The 15339-nt window shown below is 36.5% G+C and overlaps 2 protein-coding genes across 4 annotated transcripts; one reads left to right on the top strand and one right to left on the bottom strand.

The window, feature by feature from the left end:
* LOC109724396 (AP2-like ethylene-responsive transcription factor AIL7) lies at positions 1598 to 8381 on the top strand. 2 transcript variants are annotated; one of them, XM_020253213.1, is made up of 9 exons: positions 1598 to 1657; positions 1751 to 2101; positions 2287 to 2369; positions 5923 to 5931; positions 6021 to 6109; positions 6700 to 6773; positions 6864 to 6914; positions 7291 to 7367; positions 7853 to 8381. In XM_020253213.1, exons 2-9 carry the CDS (start codon positions 1764 to 1766, stop codon positions 8227 to 8229), a joined length of 1098 nt encoding a protein of 365 aa, XP_020108802.1. In that variant the 5' UTR covers positions 1598 to 1657; positions 1751 to 1763; the 3' UTR covers positions 8230 to 8381. The 2 variants fall into 2 exon arrangements, with proteins under 2 accessions (XP_020108802.1, XP_020108801.1); XM_020253212.1 differs by having other exon boundaries at positions 1610 to 2101.
* Positions 9137 to 13189, bottom strand: LOC109724398 (GPN-loop GTPase 1). Of its 2 annotated transcripts, none has more exons than XM_020253215.1 (8): positions 13132 to 13189; positions 12829 to 12967; positions 12293 to 12428; positions 11979 to 12205; positions 11226 to 11516; positions 9980 to 10185; positions 9608 to 9883; positions 9137 to 9419 (listed from the first exon to the last, which is right to left on the bottom strand). In XM_020253215.1, exons 2-7 carry the CDS (start codon positions 12904 to 12906, stop codon positions 9610 to 9612), a joined length of 1212 nt encoding a protein of 403 aa, XP_020108804.1. In that variant the 5' UTR covers positions 12907 to 12967; positions 13132 to 13189; the 3' UTR covers positions 9137 to 9419; positions 9608 to 9609. The 2 variants fall into 2 exon arrangements, with proteins under 2 accessions (XP_020108804.1, XP_020108805.1); XM_020253216.1 differs by having other exon boundaries at positions 12838 to 12967.

Raw genomic sequence — 15339 nt, 5'->3', positions numbered from 1 at the left:
AAACAAACGGTTTTGCTATATTTGGATTAACCAAGTTGGTTGGTTGGTTCGTTAGTTTCTTGCATCTTTCGAAGGAACACGACACGGCCGATACGTGGGCGGGGCCAAAAATTGCGCACGCGTCCGTGCACGGCTACTTAATTTTTATTTCTCAATCTTTTTAAACTCATAATTTTCAATATATGCAATTTATTTTTTCCAAGTTATCAATCGCACCCAACATGTTTTTGCATTTTAATTTTCCTTTTTTTTACGATAAATAAAATAAAAATTGGTTAATGGCACTCTCGTTATTTTCTGCAAACGCAGACCCGTTTACGACCGGGCCGTATCTCGACTCCGGTTTTCCAGCGTCCGGTTCGGCGCCTCTGCTCGAAACCGGTCCGGTTTTGGTGACGCTGTACGCGGCGCCGCGGCCCCTCGCCATCATTCTTTTCGCTCCGCCGAACACGTCCACGCGTACCAATCTGATTGGGCGGAGTTGGGTTTGGTCTACTTCACTAATACTAAAGTGAATATTCAATAGATAACAGGAGAAATATATAGTTTATATTAATATATAGAGTAGGGCTAGAATACTTGTAAAAGTATCATGGGGATGATACTTATGTATTTTTAGCCCTTGGATGGAGAGATGTGAGGTTGAGATGATGGTGGTAGGTGGTGTGGTATGTGGTGGTAGGTGGAATAGTGTTTAATCCAAGGACTATTAATAATCAAAAAGTAGATCCAATGGCTTAAAACCTAATAGTACCATGATGGTGATACTTGTAAAAGTATCATAGCTCAACTCTTAATATATATATATACAGAGTAGAGCTGTTGTGCTCAAGAGCACGGCCTCCTGAGCCGTTTTCAATGATGGAATTTTCGAATCGACGATCGGTTCCGTTAGACTTGATTTAGGGTATTTAAAGTTTCTAGAAAATAATTTTTGCGATTTTTCGATATCATTTATCTAGTGATTGAAAGATTCAAAATTCATAATTTTTAATGGTTGATATCTGCCGTTTTCAAGTTTAACGGTGAACAAGTATTCAAATCAAATGAAATTTTGATACAAAATTTTTTATATTATCTACAACAAGATCAATATTTCTGATCGAAAATTTTAGTGCTATATCACTACTTTTTATAGGATTTTTATTTTTAGCAGTTAAAAATTATTGATTTTGAATCCTTTTGATTGCTAGGTAAATGATATCGAAAAACCGTAAAAATTATTTTCTACAAACTTCAAATATGCTAGATCAAGTCTAACGGAGCAGATCGTCGATTCAGAAATTTTATTATCGAAAACGGCTCAGGAGCATAGAGGCCTCTGTGCTTCTGAGAGCACAGCAGCCTTGCTCTATATATATATAAATTTAAAAGGGTTAAAAGGTATAATATAATATGTTAATTGTGTGTCCTTTGTAAAATTACTTGCCACAGTGGGAACAAAGTTCCGCGGCGACTTCCGTTTTCCTTGACCAGTGTTGCTCACAAGGGCATTTTCGTCATTTCAGGTCGCTAACATCCTCCGCGTCACTCTCTTCGCTGTAGTATAAATTGAAGGGGAGCCGCTCTCGTCTCCATTAATTCCCACTCTCCTCTCCCTTTCTCTCTCTCTCTCTCTCTCCCAAAGTAAGAGCAAAAGGGGGACTCATCCCACCAGGTTCGATCCCCATTCCCATCTCCTCCTCAATCCCTACCTTGTTCTCTCCCGTGATCGAAACCCTAAACCCTCGATCGATCGCGATTCCTACAGGATCGATCGATCCATGGCCCCGACGAACACCTGGTTCTCGGTCCCCTTCCCCACCATGGAAATGCTACTCCGACCTTGCTCCTACGATCAAATCGACCCCTCCCTCGCCGCCCCCGCGCCATACCAACGCTACGACCAGCTCCTACCTCAGGCGACGAAGATGGAGGCGATCGTCGTCGGCGACGGTGAAGGATCGGCGCCGGAGCCTTTGGATCCGAGCACCGAAACCCTAATCGGAGCTCCGGGCTCGTCGGCGCCGCCGCCGCCGCCGAGGGGGGAGGAGGAGGAGGAGGAGAGGAGGGTGGGGATGGGGTCGGTGCAGAGGACGTCGGTGTACAGAGGAGTAACGAGGTATGGTTATGAGAAGAATCAAAGGGATTTAAATTTAAGCTTAATTAATGAGGTGATTGAGGGGCTAATTGATATAATCATGAAGGGTATTAACTATTAATTAATCACTATTATTAATAATTAATTTAAGTACATGAGGGGTGGGTGACGTGTGATAGAGTTCGTTGTGCGCTTTACACGTGCAGGCACAGGTGGACGGGGCGGTACGAGGCGCACCTGTGGGATAACACGTGCAGGAGGGAGGGCCAGAAGCGGAAGGGGAGGCAAGGTAACGTATACACGCACGTGCGACACCAGCTTTTTATTTATTTATTTATTATTATTTATTATTATTATCCAAGAGTTATTCGGCGCATTTGGCATTACAACATATTTTTAATTTCTTTTCAAATAAAATATTTATAGAAAATGGTATAAAAGAGAATGACTGATTCCTTATACTTTTTAATACCTCTAAAATATTTATTTAAAATTATTATTTTAATCATCATGACACTTAATAATTGATACCCAATATTTTAAATTTAAAACTAAGTTACTTTATATTTTAAAGTTTATTAAAGAAAATGAGTGAAATAGATCGCATCGTTTTTTTTTCTGAATAAATTGTTATCGACTAACCAATCGCTACCAAAAAAAAAAAAAAACACTACTATCTTAAATTATGTAAAATTAATTTTAAAAAAAATTAAATAATAATAATAATAAACAAACGACAACTTAATAAATACTGCTTAATTATTTTCCTTTTGTCTCCTTTCATTGTTTACACTTAATAAATCACTCTTGACTTCAGTGGATTAAGGCTGTAATACTAAAATTTCGGTGCACGAGATGTTTAGAATAGATAGTTAATATCTTCCTCAAAAATCAGATCTAGATTTTGAAATTCTTTTTAAAAAATTACTGGGATACTCGAAAAAATATATAGAGAGGCTTGTCTTAGGCGTACTTACTATATATTGGGAGGAGATAGTAGGATTTGATGGAACGATGCCTTGAATATAAGATACTAATACATACGGCCTCTAAGGCCTAAGCGCAAGCGGTAAAGAACTTGTTGCGGTAAAGAACTTGTTGATTGGTTTTAAGTTCAAATTCTAGTTAATTTATATTTTTAACTAAGTTTGCAAAGTTGGTAGCATATTATCTATCTTTCAAAAAAAAAAAAAAAAAATTAATAATGAAATTTGGCCATTTAAATCTTTAGAAATAAATAATTATTTTATGAGGTTCTATAATTTTTTTTTTTCCTGGACTTATAAATTTCTCCTACTTTTTTCCATTTATAAGAGAGTAATATGAAGTAATTTATTATTATTGATTTTAAAAAGGATGATTAAAATAATTATCATATATTTTCTATATATGCACTATAAGGTACGTAACTAGGTTCTAGAGAGCAACGTTGTTTCCTTGTAATTAACTTTTCTGTTTAGAAACCATGCAGTAGTTATCGCACCGTGTAAGAGTCGAAATTTACATCGTCTACAAAATCCGTAGTGTAGGAATCGTTATATCCGTAAAGAGCAGCATTATATGCACGAGAATTATAGCTAGCCCTACCTCGCAGGTACAGAGGCAATTCTTTTTTTTTTTTTCCTGGCCTTTCTGTTTTGCTACGTCGTATTCAGTGGGGGCTGGGTAAACAAAGTAACCTCTCCTTTAAAAAGCGGTTCCAACGATCTCCTCTTCTCTCGCCTCTCTCTCTCTCTCTCTCTATCATGCTTTGAAAATTGAAAGGATTGAGATCTGGCTGATTTGATGAAATGGTATAATTTGCGTACTTCTCTCGGGTACAATGTCTCCTCCCATTTCATGCCGCCACTTTTGGTATATACAGAGAGAGAGAGAGAGAGAGAGAGAGAGAGAGAGAGAGAAAACTGAAGAGATAGAGTCCTCCTGCCACCACTAATGGTCATATACATTTGTTACAATATTAATAATTTATAAAGTTTACATCTCGAGAACCAAATTAGCGCCCACGTGTAAACATATCTACAAAAACGTATGTGTTGAGCAATGTTATGTTACCTTTCCATAAGTCGGATGTCTTTCTTTGTCTTTTATATATATATATATATATATAAATATAAAATATTGGTCTTTCGTGTTTATGTATAAATGCCTTATAGGAGTCATGTGGCGTTTGTTTCTCATTTATCTATCTCATCAGTAGTCCGTATATGAGATTTCCGTAGTTGAGGTTGTACGTAAAAATCTTTTTTACGTAGGGCTATAGAAGGTGTGTACTCCGTGTGCAAATATCCATATTGATAGGAAATGGTTATTATGAGCCCGGATCGTCTGGTGTGATTTTTAATTTTAAAAAGACCTGATTCGATGTTGATTTCAATCTCGGGATTAAGGGGATCCGGATGGTCTCGTCACAAAAGCCTTTTGGCTTTATATATATATATATATATATATATATATATATAGAAAAGTGTCATTGATGGCGAAATTTGGGGTCGATTGAATGTGACGACACAAGGTCCTTCATAGCTCCTCTTGGTTCCTTCCTTTGACCACGTATGGTGGAATTTTTAATTTTAAAAGAATATTTATATTTATACTAGCAAAGCTGGTTTTAATATTGTTACACCATGTACATTATATTTAATTATAATTTAATTTTTTTATTTTGGAAATATCAGAAATAATTTTGATAATATCAATATTTATGTAAAAAATATTATTCTTTAGTAGCTTAGATTTTCAGAAGTACATAATTATTTTTTGTTAGTTTAGTATGGTATTAGAGTAACAGATACCAAATCAAACTCCATCAGATTTCTGGTTATGTTTAATTTTTTATTGTTTAATTTAAGTCTATGTTTTGGGCTTATTAAAAAATTCTAAATTCAGATGTAAAGAAAATATTAAATATAAATATTAAAAATAATGTTTTTTTTAGTGCTTTCCGCGTTTAAAGATAAATAGTTGTAACATCTGTGAAACGAAGATTTTTTAATCTTTTTGATAAGTCAAGATATTGTTATTTATATGCAGTAGTGTACTTGAAAATTTATTATTAAGTCAGTTTTAAACGTATAATAGCTAGTGGATTTTTTTTTTTACCTAATGTGAGATGCATGCAAAAATGACTTGTTAACTATTTGAGAATAGGTAGTTGATTTCCTCTTGAGTTTGAATTCCACTCTGCACAGGATGAGTGCATCTGCTGTATATGACCTAGTTAGCATTATTCTAACACAAACACAAATATCAATTTTATTCATTTACAGTTCAATTAATTGTGATGATTGTAAATTGGCCTCTTAATTTGCTATGTAAGAGGAAAAAAAAAGAAGGGAGATTCACTTGTTTTTTTTTTGAGAGATAGGTAGCACGCTACCCGCTTTGTTTATTTCATTTAGAAATAAACTTAGCTGTAAATATGAATCAATTAGAATTCGAACTTGAGTTTCGGGTACCAACCACCAAGCCCTTTGCCACTTGCTCTAGGGACGGTCGGTGGGAGATTCATTTGTTGATCGTGGTAAACTACATTATTCTATGATAAAAAGTGCAATACGAGCCACATTGTACTGTGAGACCTTCAACCAACGTATCAAGGTTTTCTCCGAGGTATACAATCATAAAATATACCCAACACTTCGCTTCTGGGCTCAAAATAATTATCATTATTAGGCATGTGTTTGTACTTATAGAGATTCTTTAATCTGCTCTCTAGTACGTAACAGTACTCTTTGGTATTCTATGTAAAATTTTTTGAAAATATTTAACTAATACGGTTTCTGATGTTTGTTTTGCATGGGCACGTCAACCTCTTGTTCGTGATTGTGGTTATTCTTCAGTTTACTTGGGTATGTCACATTCCTTTTTCTATTCCATTACTTGATTTCAATCTCTGAGTTCTTCAAGATTATGTTTTGAACCTTCAAAAGTGATGTAGGTGGTTATGACAAGGAAGAAAAGGCAGCAAGAGCATATGATCTTGCAGCTTTAAAATATTGGGGCCTTAGTGCTGTGACTAATTTCCCGGTAAATTTCCTTCTCTTTTATACTTTTCTTTGGTTTAGTTGTGTTTTTTCTGTCACATTTATGTTAGTAGATTAACAATATAAAATGTTAGCATCTCTTCGAATCATTTTTCCTTGTGCATTAAAATCTATCAAATGATTTCCACGTACTTTTTGCAAACGCTTCTCGCTTTGACAAAGAGTAAAGTTATGCTCACTTTTGAGAGTATATGAGAGCCAAATCTCGACGTACGAACTATATTGTCAAGGTATATAACAATGGTAGGCCCTACACGCTATCCAAAGGGACCAATTATCTTATCTTATATTCTAATCCCATTTAGGACATGGCATTATTAAATGCCAAATTCTATCACAGTTTCCACCAGTGTCATGCATCCATATTGTAGCCTTGAGGACTTGCTGTATTTTGTGTGCTTCATGTCACCTTTTTTATGAAAATGTTTGGGTAAGTAATTATTTGCAATTTGTTTTTGTTTTTTTTTGGGGGGAAACAGCTTGTTTGCATTTATTATTGGATATAATAAGCAAGCAGACCTAGGCCTATTCTTACCTATTTCTGATGGCTTGAAATGAAATTCTTTTATGTAGGCAGAAAATTATAGCAAAGAGATTGAGGTTATGAAGGACATGAGTAAGCAAGAATTTATAGCCTCACTAAGAAGGTACAATTACAATATATCCACCGCAATCTAGCTGCAATTTGTTAATATTACTCGCTTCTCATTATCTACAATTATGTTGCAACTTTGCAGAAACAGTAGCGGGTTTTCAAGAGGCGCTTCTATTTACAGAGGTGTAACGAGGTAAGTTTATATATATATATATATATATATAGAGAGAGAGAGAGAGAGAGAGAGAGAGAGAGAGAGAGAGTAGCGCTACTATATTCTTATGAATATAAAGACCTTCGTACTCATAAGTTGTTTTTGATGATGGAGCTTCCGAATCGATGATCCACTCCGTTAAATATGATCTAAAGTATCTGAAACTCATAAAAAATAAATTTCGTAATTTTTTGAAATCATAATAAAGTCAAATAGGCATAAAATGAACGGTCAAAATCGAACGATGTTCTAAAAATACAATATATATCATGCTAAGCAGTGAAAAACTTGATGAAATTGTGAATATGTGATGCTGAGATTTGCTTTACTGATATTGCTTGCTGTGTTTTGTTAGGCATCACCAACAAGGACGGTGGCAAGCTAGAATAGGGCGTGTTGCAGGTAACAAGGATCTCTACCTAGGAACATTTGGTAAGTTCTCAGGACTGAATTTTAACATTTTTACTTTGTTATGAAATAAAAAACATATTTAAACATTGGGTTGATTACGAATTTGGTCCCTGAAGTCCCGACGAATTTGGTAACAATGTAGTCTCTCTAATGTTCTTTACATCACCTTCTAAAAATGTCGCATCAGCTTCATGATAGACTTTTCTTGGTTTAAATTAAAATTTGGAGCCGCTCGACACGGTATTGTTGTTTGATTTACATCTCTCCTACTTACCACCTTTTTCTATAAATTTATCCCATTTAAACCCGGATTCATCTCGTTTCGGGAGTTTTTCAACCTAGCTCTGTCCAGTTGTTGTTTGATTTCTCTGTAAGATTTTTATTTTATGTTATTTTATTTTAATATTGGTTTTTAATGAAGTAATCTCTCCTAAAGATAATCACTTTATTCTGCATAATCTATTAAGGGAACTCAACTGACAGAATGTTTTTCCCCCCCTCTTCAGCCACTGAAGAAGAAGCTGCCGAGGCCTATGACGTAGCCGCAATCAAATTCAGAGGGGCCAATGCTGTCACCAATTTCGAGCTAAGTCGATACGATATTGCAGCTATCGCCAGTACCGAACTGCCGATTGGTTCGTCCGCAAAGAGGTTGAAGCATTCTATGCAAGACTCTGATGGCGAACTTGCTTCGAACGGCTCATTCATCCCGGAGCCCACAAATGGTTTGTCAAATAGTTTGCCGTCGGCTCTCTTTTGCAATCTCCTCCAACTTGACCCTCCTAACTACGAGTTCTCAGCCTCTTTAGCTTACTATAATATTGGTGAGACTAACCCAGATGCATGCAGGCAGTGTGTTTACTTGCTCTCTGATAGTAACTAACGTAAACAGTAACGACTCGACAACAACTTAAAAGTCGTGGGGGGTGGAGCTCTCCCATTGACATAGCCCTTAATTATCTTACTGATAAACTAATCTTTTGAAGATGGGTAGTTGCCTGTGTAGTTCTTTTTTGACTCCTTTTTATCTTTTGCTGTAAATTGTCCAGGTGCTGGACGCAGGCATTTAAACAGTATTGTCTAATTAAAGAATTTGCTCTCTAAGTTACTACTGCTGCACTGTTCTTCACTTGGTACTTTTCGTGTTGTTTGTTCTCGCGAAGAAGCTCCGATATTTTGTTGATCTTACCTCTGCACCTATGGTAGCACAAAGCAACGCCAGCCCCTCCCTTTGGGGAGGCTTTTTAAGCTGTGAGTTTGATGTGGAAAATGAACGGTCAATAGATCAATCAAATGCTCTTCTCGACCACACTGCAGCAGGCCATGAAGGTCGGCAACCCTAACTCGAGTACCTTGTTAATTAAATTGCATTTCAGCCGAGTGTCTTCCTAGGGCGAGACATCAACATGCTACTACTTCACCTGCTTTCAAACCTACTATCCAAGTCAATTATACGAAAATAACAAAAAAAAAAAAAAAAAATCGTACAAAGACACAACACACTGGGGTGATTAAAGCTGTAATGTGATTTAGCCCACTACTGGAAGCAGCTCAGAAAGATTTTCATTACGCACAGCGAAAGCAGCAGCTCAACAGGACTCATCTCCTCCAAAAGCCGGGGCTCACCATACAATCTATTGATCAAAACAGGACACCACTCGTCTCGTCCAAGTCGCTGCCGATGAAATTACTTGCCATTAGAGTGACAGGTAATTTGCGACGCAAATTATATGTCATAAACCATTATTTCGGCCTGAACTCACTTCACGATATTAAAGTCGAATGAAAAATTTTATGAAAAATAGAAAAAGGAGTCGACGGCCAGCATAATTTTACAAACTGTTAAAGTGCAAAACAATACTATTCCAACTTAGCGGATGTCAGCCAAAACAGATTATATGCAAGTCAAACAAAATTATGTTCAATCTTTACACACAAGAAGTCCGGCATACCAAAGGGTTAATCATTTCTATTGACAGTTTTAATTCCACAAGACTATCAATCCTGAAAAAACACACCAGGGTGCTCCTTCCTCTTTAACCCAGTGAACCTGTTTTGCAAGTATACAAGTACCTGAAACAAAAATAGCATGAAGGTAGAAGGAATTATTATAATCTACCCGTAACCCTAAATCGATAAGATAGTTGCAATTGGTAGCTAAAGATGTCGAATTTGAGCATTTTTGAGACAAAGTATACTTTATAAAGGCAGCTAGCTAGAAAAATCTAGACTTGAAATAAGCATGAGAAAGGCTAAAATACCTTTAGAATGCAAAGTGAGACAACTCTTCGTCTTCACCTTCACCATCTTCCTCCTCATCTTCCTCCGAGAACCTCACATCCTCTACATCCTCTTCCTCTTCCTCATCATCTTCGTCCATCAACTTAGAAGCAGATTCTTTATCCTTTAAACCAGTGCTTAGCACCACTGTTTGGCCTTTTGATTTCTCCATGTCTTTCTTAAGTTTCTCCATGTTCTCTCTCCTCCGCTCCGCCTCCATCAGTTCCTTCTCAGCTCGTCTCTTGTCAAGATCAGCTCTGCAGGGATACAATCGAGAAGTTATTAGCAATCTGGGGGGAAAAACAGAAAAAGAAAGATGAACAATGAAAGCAGTTTAATGGAAAGTCGAATACTTGTAGTTCTCCATATATTCTTTTGCGCTTGCTTCTATGGCCTGGAAGAAGGCTTCCATCCCAATACCAGAAACTGCTGAAACTCCCACAGAACGCAGATTTTTATAGAACTCATCGAGTACCAGAGAAAGGCTCCTTGTTAGTGTTGATGTATATGATGAATCAGAGTCTAGTGCAGTCTGAAATGCCTCGAAATCTTCCATCCACTGATCCAAGATAGTACATAGTATTACTCAAATGGATAAAAAATAAATTGATATTAGTAACGTTTACTGCAAGTAAAGCAGATGAAGATAATGATTGACAAAACTAGCTAAACAGCAGCCGAGATAACAAAATTGCCAAGTAATTACTAAATATTCTTTATAGCATACTATGTACGACGAAGTTCTAATCTATGGACATATTTACTCTTGACCACCTCATATCTCCTGACTACCAAACTTGAATATAATCACCTCAATTCTGTTCAAGGCAAAAGCCTAATCCTATTTCTAGTTGCACTAGCTACGTATGCAGGATAAATAGTATGGATAGCACCAAGCCATCAATGCACAGAGCTGGAAAGAGACTTAATCGTCTAACAAACTGACACTGATATTGCCTAAACCCGCTAGACCCTATTAAGTTTGATGGTCCTAAACTAATGGATTTGGATCGATGTTTTGACCCAAAACCCAAAACTCATCTCCAATTCCTCTTTTTATCAACTTCATCCTTTTCTATGTAAATGTGCCAGTGTACCGCTGCAGCCTTCATGGCTGCCTCATGCCGGCCCTGCACAGTAGCTCCGCACAGCTGCCCGTCGTCCAACCCAACAACAACAGGCAGCCTGGCTCGGTAAGCCAACAATGGCTGCTCCTTCCTCTTCTTTCTTTTTTCTGCTCTACATATATGAGCAAAAAGATGTAAATACAATCCACCTAAACACACACACACACACATACACAGAGAATCGAAGCAATGAATACATATACACAGAGAATCCAAGCAGAGAATACAGTGCATTTTCAAACTAACAAGTATACAGCATAATATGCAATACCACTGGAACCTTCGTTGAAAATAAAGGAATTTGTGACTATCAGAGGAATACAGATTTTTTTTTTCCAATTTCAACAGTAAGAGAATAAATAAGTTATAGCCAAGGAATATGATTACTGCACTGCCCGAAAAAGGAAAAAAAAGAAGAAGATAGGATCAAGAATCATAAGACTGTAGATTATTAGTAGATTATATCACATACCTCCAATGCAAATTCATGTTTCGCAACATCAACCTTGTTAAAAGTCAGGACCATAGGCAATCTGGTCTTGTAGAGTATACTGCAAGCATAGAGCATGTTGCTCATGAATGTTACTGGGTTCGCTGAGCGAGGTGTGTCAACAACATATGCAATGACAGTCGGAAATGTTGATGCAAAGGCTTCGGTAATAATAGCCCCAGAAGCTGACCAAGTGAATATCTCAATCTGCCCAGGTGTGTCGACCAAAACATAATCTAACTGATCTGCCCGTCTCTCGATCATGGATACAACCTAAAAGTTATACACATTAATAACCACATCTAATGTAACAAATATAACACTGGGAAATTTGATTGATAATTGTGAAGCCAAGTCAAACTTTGATAAAAGCAAATGTTCCATAATATAGGAGTTTAATGTGCATTAGATCCCCATAAAAAGATAAAACAATTCACACTGTATTTCTGACTTCACAACATTTTACTGATTCTATCAAGTTTTCCATTTTTTTCAGATGATTTCATCGAGATCCCTCTGACAAACGAATGCAAAATTATCTTAATACAAAGTTTGTATGGCATCAATTACATGTTAACACAAAGTTAAGACTGTGATTAGTTACATCAATCAATAGAGTTACCATAAAAAATGCACCATTTACCGTACGGGTTAAAGATAGTCATACCCAATAATTTTGCCTGAATGAAAATTGAATTAGCCATGGAAAGGATCCCAGCGAGATACTAATCTTACCTCATCAAACTTAGTTGAGAAGAGATTTAACGAAGTGAGAATTCCACCATTTGGGCCGAGATTGTACTCCTTCATCACTTCCTTGTAGCGAACTGTGTCTCTTATATCAATATTTGCACCAAACGGCAGGGTCATTACCGCCGGGTCAAGGTTCAAGACGTACCCACGGATACCCGAGGCCTGTGTGTAACAGACCAACCTGTGAAGAAAGGTAGTTTTTCCAGTCCCTGCAAGAAAGAACAAAACAAAAAGTCTAACTATAGGTTCAATTTCAGGAAGAACTCAGACACGGTGATGCAAATTTGATTAGATACCCGCCATCCCAACAACGATAATGATTACTGGCTTTCTCTTGAAATTGGCATTTGACGATCCGGATGATGACTCCTCAATGTTCAGATTCTTTATCGAATCAGAAAGTTCCTCCTTTTCTTCACCCTTTGAGTCCGACTATCAAATTGAAGGAGTTGAACAATGAAAATAGTTACCACGGTACAATTTTTCTTCAGGACAAAATATGCTACATCCCCTTGAACTTTGGCTCGATTATACTTCGCTACCCAAACTTCAAAAGTTTTAAAAAACTACATGAACTTTTAATTTATCTCAATCAACCATCCAACTCCAATTTTCATGATATTCTGAAACTAATTATAGCTCGTGGCACTCATTTCGCCCTTAAAAGCAGTGTGATTACCCTTTTATTGTTGAATTCTACATAAACTGCAGCTGATTAAAACGAATTGAAAGTTCATAACAGTATTTTTCTTCACTTTGGCTACAACTGTAATCAGTTCAAAGTTCACGAGGATTCGACATATACGTAAAGCACAAAAAGGAAAGTAAATACCCCACTCACGATGGGCTCCTCCGTCTCCATCTCCATGGGTTTACTTGAGCTTGAGCTGGTCTCCGAGTCAATCTCCATTACCAAATGCTCGACTCCTACTCAAAGTTCTCTAAACACCTCTCTATGAAGCCCTAATTCCCTAAATCCATCAAAATACGAAGAAAGAGGAGCGATCAAACACAAGCAACTTCAAATATCGATCGAGAAACTACGCTTAATCCGCTTATTTCGATCATAATCGTTCTTTCAGTGAGAAATGAGGAGGAGGGGATTAGGGTTTTTGAGGGGTGAGAGAGGTTTTACCTCGCGCGGAGTGGGAGGGGGAGTCGATCGGGGACGAGAGTGAGCGTTTTCGTATGGGGTTTCGGGTTTATATAGCTTGGACGAGTCAACGATAGGTTTCATGGAATGGACGAAGAAAAACCCGGCCCATTAGAAACCCTATTGGGCCGGATCTTTTTCCTCAAAAGGTTCGGCCCGGTCCAAGTTCGTACGGCTCGGGGTTGTTTTGCAAAATAGCCCTCCCAAATAAGTTTTTTTTAGCGAAACAAGTCCAAAACAAAACACATTTATCTTCCCGTTATAATTTTCACCAACATACCTACTACTCCGTGCGGCGGGTTCAGATGCACGCGACGATGTCTCAGGTGACGTTCGAGGTCTTTGGACCAATACATCTAACATCTCTGACGCCACGAAGAGATCAAAAGGTTCAACCCTTTTGGCGACAATCTGCTAGGTCATTTGGACGGAACGAAACAATATTATCTTCCGCTCGACTCTTCCCAACACTACCCGAGCTTTTGAATGTGCCAAAATCTCGTCAAACACTTGGATCGAGCTCCTTTGATTCATCAACATTTTGTCAACCCTACGATATTTTCTCCTTTATCCCTTTCTTCTTTTACCATTCTTCCTTCCTTTCTTTCAATTTTTATTCCTACCTTTTATGTTTTTTTTAAGGAGGCCCTAGCTGCTTCCACCCTATATGCTTAGTTCATTTTGCTTAATAAATAAAAACAGGTAGCTCGCTATCTCTTTCTCAAAAAAAAAAAAAGCATTCCTATTAAGTATTTGATATATTTTACAAAACCACACACTTGGAAATGAATTTTATCATCTCTAATATGGGCTGGAGTGGCAGTTGATCAACGTAGGGGTTAACATAGGTCCATAACAGGCCCAAAGGATTTCTAAGCCCATTGGCTGGGCCCAAGAAGATGATCGTCGATGATGGTTCTATTTTTATCTTGTAATTTTACTTTTGTTGCGACAAATTTTTCTTTTGAAATAGGAAGTGAATAGGCCCTCAATCTGGAGTTCCTATCGATGATGCTTGCGAGCCTCACTGTTAAATTATATAAAACAGTTATTTTTTCCACCATATTTTCTAATAAAAATTCATATTAACATAGCCAATTTTATTATTTATTATATATTTTATTTTGTCAAGATTCAAATTATTTTGATGTTAATATCAATTTTCGTTCCACTCGAATTACTCTTATAGAATGCATATGTGCCTGTGTATAATTTTAAGAAAAGACGCATTAATATATAGAACTATTTTTACTCAGAGCAAATCAAATTCATTAAATCTGATTAATTTAGTCAATAAGTGATAATTAAGTATGATAAATGTATCTGCTAATCCATCTTAATTAATCAAGCATGCGATAGTACCTTATTTCTCGGTGGCTCGAATCTACATGTATATATATATTCGTATTATGACCAAACACGTTACACGTGTACTCATGTTTCCCTTCAGGAAACTAAAAAGAAATTAAATTAACATAAAATTTTGATGCTTTGGGGAGTGCAAGCTTGTTAATATTCGTGCTAATTAATTAACAAATGGAAGAGCTCTAAATCCTAACGTTAGGATAAGGACGAGCTCGAGCTTGTTTGCTTCAATGTCAAAAAGTTTTAAGATATTTAAGTATTTTATTTAATAATTTATTTTTTCCTGATCATATGCTTTAAGAAGAATCTTTGACTTTAGGCACTGTTTAGGTTAAGATGGGTGAGTTATTTTTTATTTTCTCCATAAATTGCAACATGCGTGTAGCACATTGGAAGGGACAAATTGCGTTTATCGGAACTTGTTCTTCCATTATATGCACTCATGCAATTAATTCAAATCCTTAAAATTATGATAAGTTTTAGGTTTAAGAGTAATGCTTCAATACACCGGCTAAATTAAATCTAGCCGTTCATATTTTAAGGGCAAGATTGATTTTTGCTAATAGTTACTTGCTCAACAGGTTACCATTCGTAAGGATAATATGAGAAAATAAGTACAAACTAATTACCAAATTTGATTAACCCTATACAAATATTTGTTTCCTTATTTAATTTTATTACTTACCAAATTAGATAGTGCTAATTTGATAAGTAATAAACTTTTATAAAATTGAATTTAAAATTCAATTTGAGCTTAAACTTTATAATTGTGTACATTAAATTCAATTTTAATTTTAATTTTAATTTTCAGAACGAAAAAATTTA

The sequence above is a fragment of the Ananas comosus genome, linkage group 18, assembly GCF_001540865.1.
Source record: "Ananas comosus cultivar F153 linkage group 18, ASM154086v1, whole genome shotgun sequence".
In the NCBI taxonomy this organism is placed as follows: Eukaryota; Viridiplantae; Streptophyta; class Magnoliopsida; order Poales; family Bromeliaceae; genus Ananas; species Ananas comosus.
Note: the sequence above shows the minus strand (reverse complement) of the source record. Positions and strands in the feature narration are given on the sequence as shown.

Excerpts from the sequence above, each read along its gene's own strand:
- LOC109724398 (XM_020253215.1), bottom strand. The coding sequence starts at position 12,906 with ATGGAGATTGACTCGGAGACCAGCTCAAGCTCAAGTAAACCCATGGAG. Across the intron at positions 12,206-12,292 it reads TATCGTTGTTGGGATGGCGG|GGACTGGAAAAACTACCTTT; the intron begins GTATCTAATCAA and ends TCTTTCTTGCAG. Across the intron at positions 9,884-9,979 it reads GAATATATGGAGAACTACAA|AGCTGATCTTGACAAGAGAC; the intron begins GTATTCGACTTT and ends GTATCCCTGCAG.
- LOC109724396 (XM_020253213.1), top strand. The coding sequence starts at position 1,764 with ATGGCCCCGACGAACACCTGGTTCTCGGTCCCCTTCCCCACCATGGAA. Across the intron at positions 2,102-2,286 it reads GTGTACAGAGGAGTAACGAG|GCACAGGTGGACGGGGCGGT; the intron begins GTATGGTTATGA and ends TTACACGTGCAG. Across the intron at positions 6,774-6,863 it reads TTTATAGCCTCACTAAGAAG|AAACAGTAGCGGGTTTTCAA; the intron begins GTACAATTACAA and ends GCAACTTTGCAG.